The sequence below is a fragment of the Polypterus senegalus genome, chromosome 5, assembly GCF_016835505.1.
Source record: "Polypterus senegalus isolate Bchr_013 chromosome 5, ASM1683550v1, whole genome shotgun sequence".
NCBI lineage: Eukaryota > Metazoa > Chordata > Cladistia > Polypteriformes > Polypteridae > Polypterus > Polypterus senegalus.
This window is the reverse complement of record NC_053158.1, coordinates 182,568,527-182,590,819: the sequence shown is the minus strand read 5'-3', so window position 1 is coordinate 182,590,819 and position 22,293 is coordinate 182,568,527. Positions and strand designations below refer to the sequence as shown.

General features: G+C 36.2%; 1 protein-coding gene across 1 annotated transcript in view; it reads right to left on the bottom strand.

Moving 5' to 3' along the window:
- ctdspla (CTD (carboxy-terminal domain, RNA polymerase II, polypeptide A) small phosphatase-like a) overlaps positions 1-21,134 on the bottom strand; it is a 96,360-nt gene extending 75,226 nt beyond the window's left edge. Inside the window, 1 exon segment of the mRNA XM_039753700.1 lies at positions 20,546-21,134. Coding sequence (XP_039609634.1) covers positions 20,546-20,621 — 76 coding nt within the window. The 5' untranslated portion in view covers positions 20,622-21,134.
- Positions 21,135-22,293: the final 1,159 nt, after the last annotated feature.

Below are 22,293 nucleotides of genomic sequence, written 5' to 3'. Positions count from 1 at the left end.
TTGGGTTGATAATGGTACAAACATGCTCTGGCTGCCAAGTGACAGCTACTGATGGAGTGGTTAAGCACATGCATAGTATGCAGTCAAGTGACAAGAACTGAACAAACATAGGCATACATTTAATCCTGTATGTGCAGAGAAATAAATTGAATCTGCCTAGTTTAGCGTCACAATGTGGTAGTGATTATCGCACCAGCACTGAACATAAGGCAAGAAGCAAATGTGATGAACGGTTCAACAATCTTTTGAATGGTGTGATCAAATGGCCAATCAGAAAAGAGTGTGTTATGAGCATTCCAGTAGCATAAATTCTATTATCCATTCAGTTTTTACCCAGTCGTCATTTGCAAAGTGATCTTTTGAAACGATGGAATCTGTTTGGCATAGCAGCTTGTGGTCAAGCCTCGAATTTTTGGGTTCTTTGGTTGAGGTATGAATGTTATTTACTTCACAGCACATGAAGGACTAAATGCATGTTCCTAATTGAAAGTACAACTGACATTCCCAGCATTCAGTGCTAAAACAGATTATCATATGCATTCAAGCACATTCACATACTAATTAATCCAAAAATGCATGGGGAGAACATGTAAAACCATCTCAGACTTTAGCACTGTAAGGCAAGAATGCTATTTCCACTTTAATTATGAAATAGACCTTTTTTCCCTTCAATGTGCCCCTTTTTTTTCTGTGCCTCAAATACACTTCCGTACATTCTGATTTTAAGACAGACATAGTGAAACCTTTAAAATCCATTACATCATTACAATGGGTAATAAGCAATGCATATATTGCCTATGCAAGAAATAGACAAAGAAAAGCACCACAAATGTATTCCTATGTCATCATTAAAGTTTGATGATTTGCTTCACCACATTGAACCATTCACCAAACACAGAAGCATCCACATTGATCCTGTAGGATCTGCAAAGAGGCTTGCCGTCACATGTTCATAGTAAACAGAGACTCTGACGTCACATTCAAATTTGAACATCCTGAGCTCCCCCATTTCTTGAGGGTACTGCAACTCGTGAACGTTTCAAGTTAATTTCTGAGGATGTGCACAGAGGATGCGTCAAATGAACGCTGGGAACACATGGCAGCCATGATGCGTGCGCATACACCTTCTCAGCATGTAGTATAAACCGGTCCCTAAGACCTTCCTTACCCATGCACTCTTATTGTTTATTAAAATCCAGCACAAAAAAAATTGTTAGTTCAATCCACTTTACCTACACCAAAGCATATTTCAAAATATAATTTACTTCTATGGTTTAATCTAGGCATTTTAATAAAATTTGTGAGAAGGTCAGATTCCATTTTATTCTAGCCATTAATAAAATCAGACATTTTCTTCAGTTTATATCTGGCTATATATATTATTACTATTATTAAAGAATACGAAATAAAAATGTGTTCGAAACAAATGCAACTTTCAGCTTTCTAAGGCTATTCTCCATTTAGAATGCATTTAGAGTCCTACAGTTACAGCCAGTTCGCTTAACTTTAATTACAAACAGTTGTTTCACGGTCTAAAACTGTTATTGTAAACCTGTCCAAATACTTTTTTCCCCATTTACACTCTGCTCACTCACCATTATATCCATCTATAAAGGGGGAATGGATTTTTTTTTTTTTTTTAAGTTTAAATGACATTTCCAAAAATGAATTTAAGTTAAGAATACATTCTTTCAATGCACAGCAAAAAAATAAACATCTACCAGTGATATAGCTATTTTAAAAACTGACGAATAAAGTTGTACAGAACATTAAAATGAAGCAATGATAAAATCTGAATTGTCCTTAGTGTGTGCCTGGTGTGTGTGCCCTGCAGTGGGCTGGAGCCCTGCCTGAGGTTTGTTTCCTGTCTTGCGCCCTGTGTTGGCTGGGATTGGCTTCACTAGACCCCTGTGACGCTGTAGTTAGGATATAGAGGGTTTGATAATGGATGGATGGATGGATAAAATTTGAACTTTCCTAGTGTACTACAATATATGCAAAGTGTGATGTAAAAATTGTATCCTCAATATAAAAATCACACATCTAAAATATTACAGAAAAAAATTTTAAAATGTGTGAAAAAGAAGTACAAACAGTTTCAGGGCTTATATTTCAGCACCTATTCAAAAATTTCATTGCTCATTCAAAGGAAAAAAATATCCATTACTCAGTTCAGAAATATGAAAATATGATGTGAAAATATCAGATAGCCTTAAAGATGGGATAAATGTAAAATGGATGAGGATAGTTTTGGATAACTTAAGCATCAATTCAACAAGTGTTATTAACCAATTAATGATGCAAACCTGAGAAAGTGACATTTCTAACAAATCTGACTTGAGAATTGTAGTTACAAAAATAGCTTTACAGAGCTTATGTAAATTGGTAAATCCTGTGTTATCTTGGTATTCCATATGACACTGATAACTGTTTACATTTTTAAAATCTTAGTGCGGAAATGTAGTAGGCACACAAACAAATTTGTATAACATTTTCAGAAATGTATTTTTTAAATAAACTACTAGTAGCTAAATATAGGCTTTTACACAATATTTATATAAAATAATGTATTGAAAATAAATAGTAATAAATAGAAATAAAAGACAGTAGCACTTCTGGCTCAGTTTGTGCAATGAACACACACAATGCTTAAAAAACAGTTTTCAATAAATAAACTAAACTCACAATTTGGCTTACGTATTCTGAATCATACTAAACACACTTCAAAATGATTTTTTTTTCAGTGTTTGTTAGAGAAAGTAAGATGTACTAGCAAAGCATTATGTAAATATCTGAACACCACAATATACCACCACAGAAGAATCTGTTGCACGATCATGACTTATTTTATCTTATATATAATAGGCAGACAGACAGACATCGTTGGTTCCACCACACACTTGTTTATTTACACTATATTTACAATATTTTCACTCAGTGCACTTCCCAGTGCCTCCAGCACCGTTCCCACCACTGTCCAGGTCTCACAAATTCAATGCCTTGACTTTTATGGGAACCCGGATGGGCTCCAGCTGCTTCCCGGCACTCCTCCACAGACACGCGTGTGGCGGAAGTGCCGGCTGCGCACCCGGAAGCCGTCCGGGTGTCCCCTGTCGTCTTCCCCCCAGCACTTCCTGGTGTGGCGAAAGTGCTGGGCTCCAGGGCTGTTCAGGCCACGGGCCCCTACAGGGCTGGGCTTCCATGCCCCCTACCCGAGGCCACCAGCATAACCAGGACGGACGCCCCCTCGTGGTCTGGAGGAGGTACAAGCCCTCCTCTGGTCCTCCTGGGCATGCATATATATATGCACTGTGTGTATATATTTTTTATTTTTTTTTTTTTTGCAAGTCTACAGTAATATATGAAATTAGTTCAGCACAACGAACATCGTTGTCATATGCTGGGAAAAAGTCCAAACTACTTTTCTTCTGCAGCAAAATAAGTGGTTTAATTTGTGTGAAATCTGGTTCTCCCCTAAACTAATAATTTGTAAATATGCCAAGTTTATTTTAACTGAAAGTTAAAGTTGCATTATTATTCATAATTTGTGTCAGAAAACATTTTAGCTCCACAGATACTTTGGCACATGTGCTTGCAGCCAACACACTGTAACAGCCTGACGCATGTCATTTGCTGTTAGGAGTGTGCTGTTAGATTTTCACATTTTAAAACTGTGTGATCCTGACACAAAATCTGTTTTATGGGCTAAACTAGGCTTGCTGCTGCAGCACTTGCACATTATCACGTGTTCCCCCTGATTGTATAAAAGCCATCTGCTGTCCAATAGCCAACTAGGCTGGAACTTTTGCTGTTACACCCCACTCCTGCCTTTTTACTTGGAATGTGATACGCCTTTCAGTAGTGATTGATTTGCTGTAGCATTTACCACTGCATTCCCGCCAAGTTTTTTTATTTCTTTTACACACACAAGACAGGAAAAAATAATTATGCCACAAATTATTCCTCACTTGAAACTGAAACTTACATCCTTATATCTAGCAAACACTGCATTATGTATCTGAATCGAGTAATGCTGAAGTAACTTTCAGTTTACTAGGATGATGGTGAGTCTTTCTTCTCCACAGAGCCTGTAACAATATGTTCCCTGTTCAAATGTTTGTGCATTTACATTGTGCTCTCGTGCCATAGGAGGTCAGACCTACACATTTTGCAAATCAACTTTTTCTGTATTGAGAGCAAAGTGCTTTCAAACTCTGCAAGTCTTAGGTCATGCACTCTTTTCTGTCACTTGTTTACCGTCTGCCTTTTTTCAAATGTGTTCACAGCTGAATGAAGCAGTGATGCAACGGCGCAGCATAACGCATTCAGCCTAATGATCGATTAAATCAAAAACTGATTATCATTAATATCAACTAACTAAAAATGAGGCTGAATCACATTAAAAGCAGAAGCCAATATTGTTTTTTAGAACCCTAAATCCAAAGAGGACTGTTTCATTTATGTTAGGTAGAATGCCCAGAGGGGACTGGGCAGTCTAATGGTCTGGAATCCCTACAGATTTTATTTTTTCTCCAGCCGTCTGGAGTTTTTTTTGTTTTTTCTGTCCACCCTGGCCATTGGACCTTACTCTTATTCTATGTTAATTAATGTTGACTTATTTTCTTACAGTGTCTTATATTTTTCTATTCTTCATTAAGTAAAGCACTTTGAGCTACTTTTTGTACTAAAATGTGCTATATAAATACATGTTTTTTTTCAGGAAGTTTGGTGCAGAAGCTAAGACATTGGAATTCAAATCCTTAGGTTATGGGTTCAAATAACAGGACCAATATTGTAGGACCATGAGCAAATACACCATTTGTATCTCTTAAAATGTTGTGAGTCACCACAGATACAAGGTCCAGCTAAATAATAAAAATCTTCAACCTTCCAAGTGTTTATACAGAAGATTAAGAAATATTGCTGTAGTGTCCTCCAGCCCCCTCTTATCAAAGGATTTTTTAACCAAGCTTCTATAAATGGTATAAATTACACTTTATTTGTCGTTTCTTTTTCCAATCTGTCTTGAACACAATTTCTTTTCTAATTAACTGGTTAACAAAAAAAGTTACTAAATTACAAATAGCCAGATTTACTGAGAAATTGTAGTAGTAGATACATGTATTCAGGAAGGTTCCACTGAAACATGTATTCTCTGTTGTGGAGCAAAATGAAGACAACAGGTCGGATGAAAATAAATCCAAATAAAGATAAAAACCATTCTGAATTCACATACTTCTCTATAATTATAATAGAATACAATATGACTCAGTTAAAATTGAGAATAGTACAGACACCATTTAAGAGAACTCAACTTCAACTAAACAAGAGCAACACAATCCTGCTGCCAGGGATCATGTCAGCTTGTGAGTAAGATGCAGCTATAACAACTCCTCAACTCTTTTTGGTAGTCTTTCCACAAGATTTTGGAGTGTTTCTGCCCATTCTTTCTGTACAGCATTTATGAAGTCAGGCACTGATGTTGGACAAGAAGGCCTGGCTCACAACCTCCATTTCAGTTCATCCCATAGGTGTTCAATGGTGTGAAGGTTAAGGCTCTGTGCAGGCCAGTCAAGTTCTTCCACACCAAACTTATCCAACCACATCTTTATGAAGCTTGCTTTGTACACTGGGGCACATGTCATGCTGGAATAGAAAAAGGCCTTCCCCAAACTGTTTCCACAAAGTTCGTAGCATAGCGTTGTTCAAAATGTTTGGTATGCTGAAGCATTAAGATTGCCCTTCACTGGAATTAAGGGGGCTAGTCTAAACCCAGAAAAACAGCCTCATACCATTATCTCTTCTACACGAAACTTCAAGTTGGCACAATGCAGTCAAGGTAGGTAACGTTCTCCCGGCATTCACCAAACTAAGACTCGTCCATCTGACTGCCAAACAGAGAAGTGTGATTCATCACTCTATAGAACAAGTTTCCAGCACTCGATCTGACACTTGGCATTGGACTTGGTGATGTGAGGCTTGCATGCAGCTGCACAGCCATGGAAACCCTTTATATGAAGCTCCCACAGCACAGTTTTTTGTGCTTACGTTAATGCCAGAGGAAGTTCTGAACTCTTCAGCTATATACCGTGCACCTTAGTAGTCGTTGACCCTGCTCTGTGATTGTACATGGTCTTCTGCTTCATGGCTGAGCTGCTGTTGTCCCAAACCACTTCCACTTTCCAATAATACCATTTACAGCTGACCGTGGAATATCCAGCAGCGATGAAATTTAATGAACCATCTTACTGCAAAGGTGGCATCATATCCCAGTACCACACTTGAAGTCACTGAGCTCTTCAGAACATCCCAATTTGTTCAAAAGTGTTTGTAAATAGTGGCAGTATGGCTAGGTGCTTGATTTTATACACCTGTGGTAACTGGTCTGATTGAAACACCTGAATTCAATAATTGGTGTGTCCCAATACTTTTGTTCATATAGGGTATGTTATTTGGTGCTCCTAATATTCTATTCTTACTAGTAAGGATATAACATGCAAACAACTCATATTTGTGAACAATTAGTGATGGCAACCACTAATAGCATGTCTGCAGAAATTCTCAAATAAACTCCACTGTCTAAATTTAGGTTTAAGGGTTTATTATGGTTTTCCCTGTATTATACAAAAGAAAGGCTAACATGAAACAAAATTTACATATGAAAATTGATTATTCTGCAATACTATAAACTAGGACTGTCTTCATTCATATTTTAATTACATTATGTTTAACTATATATTAAAGTCTGAAAACTCAACTTAGAACATTTTGATATTTTTTTTTTTTTTTTTAGATGGCAGTCTAAAAATCCTTAATGGTAGTTATATATACTGGCTATTGCAAACAGCCTATTGCTGTTTTTGGTTAGGGCAGTCCTTTTATTTTCAGACAGAAAAATGCTACATTACATCTTGGCTCTCTACCAACTTTTAACTAAGGACACCAGCTATTGTGATTCTCTTCCAGGCAGGTTTCAGGAGTGATTGAGGGCTGAATTACATTTTCATGAAGAAGCAGCTTGCAAACTTCATATACAAACAAACTGATAGCAAGAAAAACTTAAGCATGCAAAATGCCACTATGCTCTTTCTATCTGAAAAGCACGTCAGGGCTAAAAGAACTGTACATACAAGATCGATCAGAGTATAACTAACAGAGGACCTCTGTCATTGTAGTCCCACTTGAATTGCTTATGTCTGTACCTTCTGACAGACAGTGTTCACTTCTCAGTACAAAAAATTATGAAGACTTATCTATAAAAAGTCTGTAAAGAATAACCAGCCAACCCCCCTTTCCTTGACATTCAGAAGTTTAGTTGTGCAAAAAAATATCCATTTCATACACTTTACAAAATGAAATCACATGCTTTGTTGCAATCTTGACATCATCAAAGGAAATACAGCATGCAGTGCAGCACAACAATGCCGCATACCAGGGAGGTTTGAATATGATGGGGGCAGTTTTGGAGTTAGCCATTACTTGTTTTGGAACTGTTTTGGTATCAGTGCTGGGGTTGAAAAGCTGGTATCAATGCCATAGTCAAAACTTCAGTATCCATCCAAAACTAACCACAACATTAAACTAACCCCATTAGAATCAATGTCAGTAAAATTTCATATTTAAGCAATACACTGTAAATACAATTAAAATTACAAAAGTACCTCCCGTTGTAATTGCTTTTCCCTTGTTGTGTGTGCTGAATAACTTCCGGCATTTTGTTATAGCCCTTCAGAGATCCAAAGGTGCACTGATATACTCAATTTACAAAAAAAAAAAAAAAAAAAAAAAAAAAGAAAAGCAGGTGGATGCTGGGCTCTCCCTTGGAGGTACGAATGGAAATGATCGTACAAATGTGTTGCTAATGTGGTCCAAACCAGCAGTATGCATACATTAACTACATGGAACAGTGAAAAACTGGTCAACTTCAATCCATATCACTGGCATGAAAACTTCAATCCGGTAATTATTATTTTATCCAACCTCATGGTGTAAAACTAATCTTGTCCGAATAGGCAAGTACAACAACATTATTCATTTATCAGTTGCAGGGGTTCCAAGGCCAAAAGGCCATCCAGCCCCCACTGGGCATTCTACTTAAATGTTCTTAATTCATTCTTCTGTTTCCAGGCTTCATACGAGAGGAACAATAGTAAAGTAATAGTAGCAGGCTTATTATTATTAAGTAATAGTAAAGTAAAACAGCATTGATCCACACATGATATGAAGGTGTTCACACCAATACTATCAAAACGTTTTGAAAATGTGTGCACCTCACATGTAAAAACAAGTAAAGCCAATAAATTTGCTGATCTCATTGTCAGGTCATCAATGGCTAAACAGAAAAACAAACCGATCTGAGTTGCTTGCTACTTCATATTACATGGCTGGTCTCAGGGAAGCACTCCTCTGATTGCCAATATTATGTAAATTAAGGTTACAACTGAAAATCACTGGAAAAGTCATCAAACGTGACATGACCTTAAGAGGGGAAACTAGGTATCTTTCTGAAACCAGTTCCAAACATCACCCAGGTGTATCACTGCAGCTAAAACTGAAAACCATGAAAACCTGTGCTGGATAGAATTAGCAAACTGTACAGAAAAGGATAAACTGTAGGACAGCAGAGTAGCACAGTTGTTAGTATTGTCGCTTCATGGATCAGGCTTCCTCAATTTGAACTTTATGTCTGGCTCATGTCTGTGTGGAGTTTGCATGTTCTGCCGAAGACAGCGTGGGGTTTCTTACCATATCGCCAAATGCACGAAGTTTATGTGAAAATTACTATGCGTGGAGTGAGAATAGCTGCGAGTTGGGGAATATATTAAATTACTGTCAAAATCCTGAGAAATATCCTGCACTAAGAACTCCAATCCCTCTCAAAACAACATTAGCTACAGTATTCATTAGACATCATGAGACACACTACAGAAAAATATGACCAAAGAATGGAGATGGGCAGTTTTGTAAACCGCTCAACTGGACAGACCTCTTTAAAAATGACAGAATTTCAAGATTTTCTTCTTTTTTTTTTTATAACAAAAATAGCATGGATATGCCATTTTACATAATTTGTGCAATCTCAGAAAACAGATTACTACTTTAACATTTTTGGTTTTAAAACTGACTTTGAAGCCTTGAAATTGTGATTATTTTTATATTTTAAGTTTGGACTGGTACACCACAGAGCCAATTTTATACCGAGAGCAAAATATATATATATATATATATATATATATATATACATATATATAATATATATATATATATATATATATATATATATATATATATATATAAATCCTCACTTAAGAAAATTTTCAAAAGGACAAATTAAAGTATACTATGATTGCTGAGAAAAAAAAGCTTTTAGGAGTTGAATATCCCTTGTAGAGTTTTGCTTGGTTAATATCACTAAAAACTTGATTAACGGGAAAATTTTGCAAGTGATTTAAAAAAACAAAATAATGTCATACTTCCAATTACCTCATATGAAAACATACTTGTAGACCCAAAATGCAGAGAGTGGAAGCTTGTTTGATCAATAAAGAAGTGATTGATATATTAGCCTTTACATTAAAGACAGTGGAGTAATAACCTGGGAAAAAAAAAAAAAAAAGTAATCTGAGAAGTCGTCCTGTGTAACTAGACAAATGCGAAGAGAATCTACTTTAAGGAATTAAGACCCTTATTTTGTTTCTTAAATTAAAATGGACATTGCTTGAATTTATACAGTGTGCTTGTTTAAAATGCAGCAGCTACACTTTTAATTAGGAAAAACAAAAAGACAAATTTGAAACGGTTGCTTAGTAAACAATATGGTTTTGTAAAGATTTCTACTGTGCTTCTTATTTGTCATTTGTTGCTATGTGTCATACAGCATATGTTCTGGAAAGAAACAAGTACTGCATAATTAAAATGGTAATCCATATTTTATAATTGCACTTCACGAATTACAAATGTCTAGTTGATTCAGTGATGAAAACAAACACTCCTGTACAGGTATAAATATAGTAAATATACATTTTAACAACAAAAAGCTGTAGTGGAATGAATGATTTAAAATGGTTAAAACATAAATACATGTATATTTACATTTAACTGATTATGTGAGAATATCTTTTGTTGTTAGAGAAATGGTGAAAAATACCATTTTAATTAAGCCTTGTTTCAGATAGGTACATTACAGAAAAAACTAAACAATATGACCACCTGTAATTATTAGAAGCACTTTATTTTCTTTTATACCATATGTATTATGGATAAATATTGCTGTACATATTTTATTATTTAAAGTATGTAATTAAAGGAAATTTGATTTTATTATTTTATGATCAATAAACAATAAGCCTACAAAATTGTATTTTGTTTATTAAAAAATGAACAGTTAACCAACACCTGTAGTCTATAGTTTATAAAGTTACACTTTAATATTGGACATAAAACCTATTTGTCTGGTTACAGAAGAGAAAGGTTTTTTTTTTTTAAACATGATTTTGTTTTACGGCCTTAAAAAAACCTGATCAGAGCATGCATAGCACTTAATGCAATATGTAGCCATCATAAACGCAAAGCATAAAGGCCATTTCTTTCTCCCCCACATATAGTGAAAATGGTTGTTAATGTGTGTTTTATTCAATCAGAACATAAATATTTCTACATAATGCAGTATGAAAGAATATAATACCAAATATTAATAAGCAAACAATCATGACTTATTAAATTTACTGAGAAAAAAGGCTGCAAGGATTGCAGTATAAATGTGTTCTAAATTCAGTTATTAAAAAATTATAGTATCACGAGTAGGCATGGGTAAAAATATCATTTTTCTGAGTGTTATTTTTCATTTAGACAATTCAACATTTATTCTTAAAAGTCTCAAAGATCGTTCTTGTGAATCCCTAGCCTGCTCAATTACTATTGTAGATTTTTGCTTATCTTCATTTTTGGTGTCCAATACAGTAGATGGCTAAGTGTGCCTCTTAAGGCATTCAACGAAAAAAGCACTTTACTACTTTCAAATAAAATGGTGCATCCTCTTTAAATTAAATCAACATCTTAGATAATTAAATCAGATGTGTGGATTTACTATGGATTTAAACAGTGCATTGGTAAAGATCAACTGGATAAAGGTAAAGCCATATGTAAGCTGTCCAACATAGAATTTAAGTATTGTTTTAACATAGCAAATTTGAGAAACCATTTATGCCAACATCACCCATAAACTCATAGCTGACATCCACACACGTAGAGTCTACAATATCTACAATGGAGCTCCAAGCTTCCATGTAATTCACATTGTGCCCAAAAAATAACAGAATTTATAAGAGTTTTTATCTAAGAGACCCTACACTGGGCCTCACTTGGCAAAGCATGCGGGCAATTGATGGAATTTTCAAAGTAGCCTGCAATATAAAATGGTGAGCATGTACTAGCAGCCGACTTGAAATAGCTCCATAATAGTATCATTATCAGACACGATGGCATGTGCCTTTTCTTTTATGTTCCATTCATTCAATGCCACTGTAAACAAGCATCAGCTTTAGATCCTCATTTTAAAATGCTTCCTTTTGGTCGGAGGACTGTGAAGACACATTTGAGACTGATTAACATGACTGCTACAAGTGAGCAACTGAAGATGTGTGTGACCTGTAGAATTATAGAAAGACACAAGTCTTCCCACTCTAATTTCAACTAATTCAATATTTTAAATGTCCAATGGGGAATAAATTTAGTTGAAGGATGTCTACATGGATATTCATAACACAAATAGGTTATTTAACAAAATACTTATTTTTTAAGCAGCAATATTTGATTATTTTACAATAATACTATTCACAAGATGCCACTGCTTTATATTAAAACAAGGAGCACCCTTAATGTGTGGACTCTGATGTGGCAGTAGATATGTTAGTTAAATTAGGGTGAGTTTTGAATGAGTGCAGCCTTGCGAAGAACTTTTTTTTTTAGAGCAACAATATTTTGTTCTACATCTTACAAATACTGATTAACTGTTTATTATTAGTCATGTATTTCTTCTTAAATGTCACTCCATACTTATGTTATGAAGATACTTTGTAGACACCCTTCAAATAAAGTGTTACTAAACTTTGTCACATTATATTAATGTTCCCTATGCATGGTTAAGTAATTTGTAAAAAAAAGCCACTATATTAAATATATCAGTGCATGCTACTTCAGTCAGGATAAAACTGATATTGAAATGACTCAAGGCATTGAGAATCGGAATCAAATTGGGACATCAGTGTTGATACCTAGCCCTAATCATGAGCACAATTATCATAGACTGTGCATGCATTTACAGAGATGATAGTAAATGATCACACAACCTGAACAGTAACTACAAACACATTTCTCTGTGGTATTTGAGAAGCAACTCTCATTTAAGTCACATACGGTGCATGGTTTTAAAACTGTCTACACCAGCCCTTGATTATAAAATTCAATATAACAACACTTTACATTGAATCAAATGCTGCACATTTTATCCAAAGGTACTTAAATGTTACCAATAAACAAATGTAAACTTTCAGGACCTCAACAGAAAATTAAAATGCTCAAACTAACCAAACAATTTCATTTTCTGCCAAATTTCACTGTTATTCTTCTATTTCAATGGAAATAAAACCTAATCGTAAACAAAAGCTGAAATTCCATGATATCAGTTAGGATCGGTATCTTTAATGCAGTGGGTAAAAAAAAAAAGTTTTCACAAAATCTATTCAAGACCCCCAAAAAATACATAAAAGATAAAACAGCCAATAACTAAGGAGATGATCTTTATGACTTCTGCTGTTATAAGTAAGTTGTTGGGACTGAACCTTCATAGGTTATGGCCCAACCATTTATAGTCAAAGTCCTAGAATAGCATCTAATGGAGTGCTGTTATTTAAAACCATACATTAGTAAATGCATATTACAAAATTGAATGAAGGAATGTCTAAATATACAAAGACAACAATGGCCAGTGATTTACCAAGTGTTTTAGTTATTCAGTAGGACTGCTGGATATACTGATGCTTTGAGAACTCCTTGCAATAGTATGCTCAGTGAAAGACTCAATATGAAATTACTGTTCTGATCAGTAATTATAATATATATTATATAAATGTCTAGGTGTTGCAACTCTAAACATCAGGTATGGTTACTGATATTTACAGGAATACTGGAATTAGATATTCCTCCCACTTGTATAAAACTATCAAGGTTCATCCTCTCTTAAAAAATGTTGAACATCAATGGCATTACTGAACATCTTGTATTGACTATTTTCATCCTCACTTCAACAGTCTTCCTTCACAAAGCACTACACTACAAGCAGTTCCGACTTACAACAACAACATTTATTTATATAGCACATTTTCATACAAACAGTAGCTCAAAGTGCTTTACATATTAAAGAATAGAAAAATGAAAGACACAATTATAAAACAAAATAAATCAACATTAATTAACATCGAATAAGAGAAAGGTTCAATGGCCAGGGGGGACAGAAAAAACAAAAAAAAACTCCAGACGGCTGGAGAAAAAATAAAAAATAAAATCTGTAGAGAATTAGCCACTAGAATGCACACTAGGCCTCAATTGAGTGTTCATATTACATCTTAAAGGAAAAAAAAGTTTAAAGGCTATTTCAATAGTGAAAAGGAAATTAGGATAAAGACACGTTTACGCTGTACAGCATTCATCAGGTGTGCTTTGATAAAGGCTATACACCCTAAATGTTGAGTCTTTAACCTTTTTTTCTTTTCAGAATGAAAATAGCCTTTCAATTTTTTTTTTCTTTTGCAGATGCACACCAATACAATCCTACACTAAAATTACATCTTAGTTTAACTACTGTCTTACTTAGACAAAATGGTTTATGAACAATACAATTTAAAATATTTTTATCACCTGTATCCTACAGTGATTACTGTCCATAAAGAAACAAGCATGATATTGTCACGTTACTGCAAAGTCTCTTTACACAATTTGTGGTGAGATAAAATTACTGTTATTTTTCCAGAAACATCAGGAACCAGAACCAGATTGACAGCCTAGTTCCAGGTGTTTTTCTCCATTACAAACAAACTTTACAGGATGATTAACATGTGCATTAATTATATCAAATAAAACCTGAAGATTTTTGCCCACAAACCTAATGAAAGATTCAGAGTAAATTACAGCATTTTATTTTTTATCTGAAAGCAAAGATGATGTTTCACAGCTTCTTTGATATTCACATATATACTTTCTAGGTAAAAATCATATCTTCAATTAACTACAGTCATTAACACAAACTGAAATAATTGCCTACACTTAGGCTTGGTGTCCAAAAGCACTACTCACATAACAACAAACATGATTTTTTTTTTTTTAATGCACTGACTGTAGCATAGTTGTTTGGATTACGCCAGTCACCAGTGAGAAGGCTATCGTTTTTTTTTTATGGCAATTCATGCAAGCTGATACATTTCAGAAGTTGAGTCCAAGGTTCTGTTTCAGCAAGAATGCTTAGACAATCCTGGATCACAGAAAAAACTCTTGACTTGCTATAGAGCGATTTTATTCCTGTGGATCAGCCATTTCTAGAACACCAAATTTCTATCACCTTACCCTATTCACGGATAGGCTGGATTAACACGTGTTCACAGCAAAATATACAAGCCTTTATGAGTCAAGCATTAAACAGCTGATCAACCACAGACAAGTTTGTTCAACATAGTGAACAAACTGCATGCCAGCAGAACAGGGGTTGATGGTGACAGTGAATGAAGATTATCTGAATGCCCTCCAAACGAGAAGCAATACAGCAGCAGCTGTAAAGGAAAGAAAGATGGAGGAATATCACTGACAGAGTGAATGAATAAAAGACTTAATCAGTGAAATCAATGCAAACTTTGAGGTAAACCATTGTATTATGTAAAATGTATCCATGACAATATTATTCTATTTGAAACATTATGTCCTCAAGTAAGCACTGTATTCCATTTGTGCAATGGTAATACCATCAAAATAGTCTAACACCCATGATATTAAGTTTTCAGCAGACACAAATTTGTTCTAGTCATTACTCAGAGAGATGTTAAACATTATCCTGCCTGCACTGAACCCTGTATTGTCCAGTAATTACATAATAAAAGAAAACAAAGGTTAATTACTTTCATGTACAAATCTGCAACAGAAGTTTCACAGTCCCCACTCTTTGAATGGTTGCCCTGTTCAAACCCGAGACCCTGAATGTACATTCGTACAGTACAGTGGAACCTCGGGTCACGAACGTCTTGGACCACGTACAAATCAGGTTACGACCAAAAAGTTCGGCAAACTTTTGCATCTGCTCACAACCACGCACTCGGGTGACAAACAAGCCAGTTTCCCTTCCAGTTCGTACGCGCCAATGATTTCCACACGTGTTCAGTCTCTGTGCATTCCTTATGCAGCGAAAGAGAGAGAGCACAAGAAGGCAGTTAAAGGCGGCACCGGACTTGTTTTTAGAGAGACTGCTTCAGGCATTGTTTTAATCTTGTATTTAATGAAGACTTTTTTCTATTGGATTTTAACCTCCACTTCACTTCTGTTTTTATGGGATTATTTATTTATTGAAGGATTCTGAAAGCACTGCGCTTTATATTAATGTGGACATTTTTTTTGATTGATGTTTTGTTGATTTTAATAAAAGCACTTGGCACTTGTTGCATAATCCGATTGCTCCATTGTAGTGCCTCACTGTCGCGCTCATCGATAACATTACCTACAGTGATGGGTTTAAGGGCTCCCAGAAGCGAGATGGGAAAATGCAGCGAACCGGCATTGTCACAGACTTTACCTCAAAACTATCTTCTCTCCACCCAGTTCCTCCTCACTTCCTTCGTGCCAGAACTCGACTCATACAAGGTTTGTTTTCTTGGTTGTTTATGTATAAATTATAGATTTTTCAAATATTTATTTTTTCCCCTGTGTTTAAAACTCATTAAAAAAGTTTTTACAGTGAGCGGTTCGTAAGGTTGTAGCATGAACTCTTGCAGTGTTAGTTTTCTCTGTTCAAGGTTTTCTCAGTGTTATTCAATGTTTTTACATTTAGTTTACACTGTGCATTCTATAATATAATTAACTATTTTTGTGCTTAAAAATCTTTAAAAAATATATATATATTTACATACAGCTTGTACAGTCCGGAACAGAATAAATGTATTTACATACAATCCTATGGGGGAAAATTACTTTGGGTCACGACCAAATCAGGTTGCGACCAGAGTTCTGGAACGAATTACAGTTGTGACCCGAGGTTCCACTGTAATTGTATGTGGCATCTCACAGAGTATGATATTTGTAGAGAGTATTTAATATACATACTTCCTTCACAAAAGTCATCAGCCAAATGAACTACAACACAATGCAAAAGTAATATTGTTGTCTTAAAAAATGTAATGAAAACTGCATTAAAAAAATATTGGGTATAAAAATCCACTTAAGAGGAGAGTCTTCAGAGGCATTCCTTTAAAAAGGATAGGACTCCACAGAAGGGTTAAAGGTAGCCAGCTTGTTCCATCAGCAAGTCTATTATCGGTTTTTATTTCTCAAAAATGTTGAAGTTGTTTAAATTTAATTGCCATACCTGTGATTCTCTGGAATCCCTCTTTGATGGTTATTTCTTTCTTGGGATGACAGCCTGTGCCATGTGTATGTGTGAGCAGATGCTGCTTCAAAGTTAGGCACACTTTTAAGATCACTTTTTCCAATGCGTTACATTTCCAGTGATGTGAATAAAACTGCTCTTTACAAAAAAATATGTTCACGATGTCAAGTAAAATCAACGAGGTGCTACACTGAACAATGTTTTAAAAAGTTCCTCATATAACACAATGGAGTTGATGCTCTTCTTTTAGAGTGCCAGAACATCTCATCTAGGTCTGATTAAATTTTTCTGGGCAGAATTTGGTGAAGGAGCTATGTTTCTATGTTGATTGCTCATTCAGGAAAAACACAACATTTTCAATATTTCAATAGGTTTTTCTGGTTCTTATGCTGTGTTCCAATCATCTTGAAAGTCGAAGGCTGGAGCTGAGAATGACATCACATATGAGTTGACTGTGTTTCAGCAAAACGTTCAGAAAACCAATACAGGTGCCTCTAGGAAAACCTTTTCTGTTTGCTCTTTCAGAATACAGACAACTAGTGAAAAAGCTGATAACTATGCATTATGCAGGTATTTTGCACATCCAAACACCACAGCAACATGTCCACATATAGAAATTGGATAGTACTGTGTGTACAATTGATTTAATGAGACAGAAACAGACAGAAGTGTAAATAAACAGTATAATACTACAGCTTTCACTTCTATTGATGTGTGGAATAGCCATCTTGGATTTGGAAGTCAGGGCTGAGGAGGCTCACCCGACTTTCCGAGTAGAAAATCCGACTTCTGGGAGCGATTCAATTTATACGCCCTATTTGGAACTTGTAAATTCTGACTTCCCAGTTCAAATGTAATGCAGCATTAAATAATGCAGCTGTGATCAGCATTTCTGACAGGATATTTACGGCCTATGATCTTAAAATTGGATGCTCTGCTCCATAATTATTAGAGTCTCAAAGTATTAACCCTTCATATTAAACCTGCTACTTGCAGATTATTGTAGAGCATTGTTGTCCCAGTAATTCAGCTGGTTTTCCTCAATTTTTTCTGGAACAGGCAAATCCTAACCCATTTTCAAAAAGCAGTATTAGCGAGTTATCTATATCTTTTGTTCTCAGAAATGTGGGTTTGGCTAAATCTAGGTTTTCTGGAATGGAATTAGACAGATTTTCATGAATCCAGACTTATTTTAAACGGATTTCACTCTAATCCTGCTTTCTTCATTACACCCCAAGTTCCTTTGGGGAATAAGAATCAAAAAGAAAACAGAAGTATGGGTGCTCTTAATTCTAGATGTGTCAGAAATGTATAATCAAGTTAACACCTGTCACTTTAGCAGAACACTATATCTAGCTATGTTTTAGGGGTTTAAAAGTCAAAGTTTAAAATTCAAGTATGGCCCACTTGTTCTCTCTTTCTTTTCTAAAGCTGCTTGTTGTAGATTAACTGCCCAAATGTGCTGTCCCTTTATTGCAGTACAGCATCACATGTTTCAATTAACAGTTCACTGTTACTACAATATATTCATGATGAAGGAGCGTGAATGATTCCTGACCAGCATCTGTCAAGATCATTCTTGTTTCATGTTAGGCAGAGTTTATTACCCCACAGGGAAATTAGTTTGCATCAGGAGAGTACAAAACATAAGGCATTGTTACACGGGTACGAGAAAATAAGCCAAGCCGCAACAATGTAACACTAGCGTACAAGTACACACTCAAGATTGGTGCAAAGAAGGATACTTACCTTTAACAGTACACAAAATAATAAATTAAAACTTAACAGTATCCCCACAAGTAACAGAATTGAAAATGTTTTTATATCTGGGAATAAATAAGTTCTTAAATCTTTTGCTACAGGGCAAATGATAGAACTTAGGAAAAAAAAAGATAAAGGCTATTTAAGAGATTTGAGCTGATCTTCTTTCTAACCTGTTTATGATGCAGCGCAGTGTGAGAGGTCTACTGCAAACCAATAATTTTACAATGCTTTTAAGATGGTTATTACTAAATATTATTTACCTATCTGGCTGATTTCTTCCATGAGGCAACTTATAACATTTGAGATACGAATGTTTACATTTCTTTTGCCCACTCCCCTTACTACACAGGCATATGAAGTGACTTGCTCATGGTCACAGAGTATCAGTAGCAGAACATGAACCAACAACCTGTGTTTGAATTCCAAAACCTTAACCACTATGCTACACTGCCTAGTTTGTAGTTTATATTTTTTTAAGACTGAGGTTACCAAACCAACATATAAAAGCACATCGTTGAAACCCAATTTTAAATAAAATTATACTACATTCCTGAGAATTGTATAGAACATTGCTTGCTGTGTAAAGCACCTTGGGATCTCAATCATAATCGCAAATGAGCAATCAACTGCAAATCACTTACCCTAATCAGACATTACGAGTCACATGCAAGGCTTTGCTAACATACAAAAAGAACTACAGTATTTGTTGATAGACAACATTTTTATTTTGGTGGGCAAACATCTGTTGAGTATACGCCGTGAAGCTGTACTTAGGTAAGAGTCGTTCTACCCATAAGCTGGTACAGCATTAAACAGATTCCCTTTTTCTGTTTTTTACATTTTTCGCTTCCATTCATTATCCCGCACACTTTTGCAGCTGATGAAAATGTGGTTGCTTAAGACGTTTATAACAAAAATAAAAAAACGATTTGATGGGATTTTACACAATATTCAAACAATTTTGAAAAATGACACGCAATTGTATCAAAACTACAATCAATGTGCACATCAAGCCTACAAACAGGCAAAAGTTATCATCCCAATTTTAAAAATAAAAACAGCAAATTGACAAAAACAATCCTTGTTTGCAACAGGAGTAAAATTCGTTTAGGCACTGGCAAAGCACACATGAGAATCGCACAATCACTTAACAACGATCAAACGCGATTTGTTGTCAAAGGAGAAACAAACACACACCACTCACCCCAAAGCACTGCATCTGCGAAGAAAACCTGCACTGTTCCACATTTACAGCCTACGAGCGGCGTTTCTCAAGATTATATACAAACACGCGTAATAACATAACGATACTGTACGCGGATCCACACACCGTATACGTGACAGCATACACAAACGGTTTACGTTAAGGTACAAGGCATGCGTCTTCCCCTAGGAAAATGCATATATACTGGTGTATATGAGTGCCCTCAGAATATGCTTTCACTAACAACACACAATACACTACAAAACAAAAAACGACACTTCCATCCGACTACAAGTAGTACTTCAAACCCGAAGCTGTTCTGCACGCACAAACAGACTGGCGCACACATCTGGCTTAGCACAGACACACACATCTGGTTTGATTAACATCAGCATGTGCCGAGATATTTGTCTTGAGACAACGTCGCAATCAGACCACTGCACCGAACAGCATGCCATATACAAGAGAAAATAAACTTAATGTTACCGTTTGTATTAGTGTGCTGTAATTTTAAAGTAGATGTCCTTAAGCCCCTCACGCCTTACATCACGTATTCTCAAGGGTTTGCCTTAAAACGTCTCAGGATTTCTTGCACAAAAAGATCAAACTGTTGGGTGATTGCAAGCATGCCTTTATTCAAAAGGGTGACCACCGAATTCAATGCCATCTCACTTAGAAGGAAACCTCAAAATCATTTTGTAAACGAGTCAAGGGGGTGTGTTTTATTGCACGCTGCTAGGAAAAAAGCATGAAATTTGGCAATACCTACGAACATATTCCCCCTAAAGATAAAAAAAGCCATTAAACAAGAGCAACGAAAAGCAGTAAAACGTTACATAAAAACAAGTATGTAGCACGGCTGTAGCTCTCTTTAAAAAGATCGAGAGTGAAACCACGCACGCCAAAAGCCAACCCAGCATGTTTATTTTTTGGCTTACCTTTTTCTTGACTCGAAGAAATAATTTCCTCCTCCTTTGGGTTTGTAACTTGGGTAATAATGGACGTGTTGTCCATGGAAACCGAATGTTCTGGTTTTTTAATTCACTTATGATTATTCTCAGAATGCAAGGTGTTAGCGTTACTCTTTGCCAATCCGTCATTAACAACGGTAACCAAATACGAAGCGTCGACGTACGAATAAGGCCAGGCCCCCCTTTGCGCACAACGTTAAATTCCAGACTCACAAACTGCACACAAGCCCAAAATACCATTAAAAAGAAAACAGTAATACAAACACAACCGCTGGCGTTCTTAACCTCGCCTCGTTGTTGTTGTTGTTGTTGTTTTCGAATTGAGTTTTTAAGGGTTCTTTTTGCAGGTTCGCAAAAAAAGGCAACAAACAGGAAAAAAAATGATAAACGTGTTCCAGAACTGTATCCTGTGCGACGCTGTCCGTGTTGTAATCAAAGTATGATAGTCATTAACCCCCTGATCCAGCTTTCTGTTCCACACGCACACAAACGAGGGGCAGCGCCGAGCTCTTTCCAATATGGAGGCGACGAGCTTTTTGAGATACACCAACTGTGGTGGCGGCGGCGCGCGGGCTACAGGAAGGAGGCGGTTTCCAGGAACCCCCTCCCCTACTGTCCATTCTAGGGAGCGCGCTCGAATGCGCGCACACGCATGCGAATCGGCGCCAGCGCCGCTGCCCACTCGTCATCCACCCGAGCAAGAGACTCGGCGAAAGGCTATGATACTGTGAGCTTTTGCCACTGGTTACATTATACGTACATTCTAGCGTACATGTGAACAAGTATTCAAAAGTGTGACGGAAATAATATGGTGACGACTGTGTTTTTAAAAGGTAAGGATGTATGGAGCTTACCGATTCAATAAATATAATTCTGAGGAGCGCCAACTAAAAAACCTGTCAATATAGTACAGCCTTTTCAATACAAATAAACGTGATTATGATTATAGATTGGAGGCATGTATTCATTTTGAATACATCAAACTTCATGTGACGTGAAACACCAATACCAAGCATCCATCCATTATCCAACCCGCTATATCCTAACTACTTGAGCCAATCCCAGCCAACACAAGGCAGGAAACAAACCCTGGGCATGGCGCCAACCCATCGCAGGGCACACACACATACTAGGGACAATTTAGAATTGCCAGTGCACCTAACCTGCATGTCTTTGGACTGTGGGATGAAACAGGAGTACCCGGAGGAAACCCACGCAGACAAGGGGAGAACATGCAAACTCCACGCAGGGAGGACTCAGGAAGCGAACCAGGGTCTCCTAACTGCAAGTCAGCAGCGCTACCCACTGCGCCACCTTGCCATACCAAGCAGCAGGCGCTTTATAAGGGAAAATCGATTGACATTTAAAATAAAAACTCAATACATTCCTGAAATAAGCACAGTGTAAATTAGAGCATAAGTTAACACTTTAAGTGCATCTTTTTATGTTTTTCCATTATCGTTGTAAACGCAACGTTTTGCCTTTATACTCCCCTCACACCTCCTCTCCCAAAAGAGAGGACACTCGTAAAAAAACTGCTTCTAAAATGGCACTTTACTGAGTTGTGTGGTTTCTCGTAGATCCACTGCTTGGCAGTGAACTTCTGGGGAGAGTTCTTAGCATATGAAATTCATTCTTTGGGCCCTGAAAAGGTTCCTAATGCATGGACAAAAAAGAAATCTTCAATGTGTAGAAGTAGGCTACTGATCCTTCAT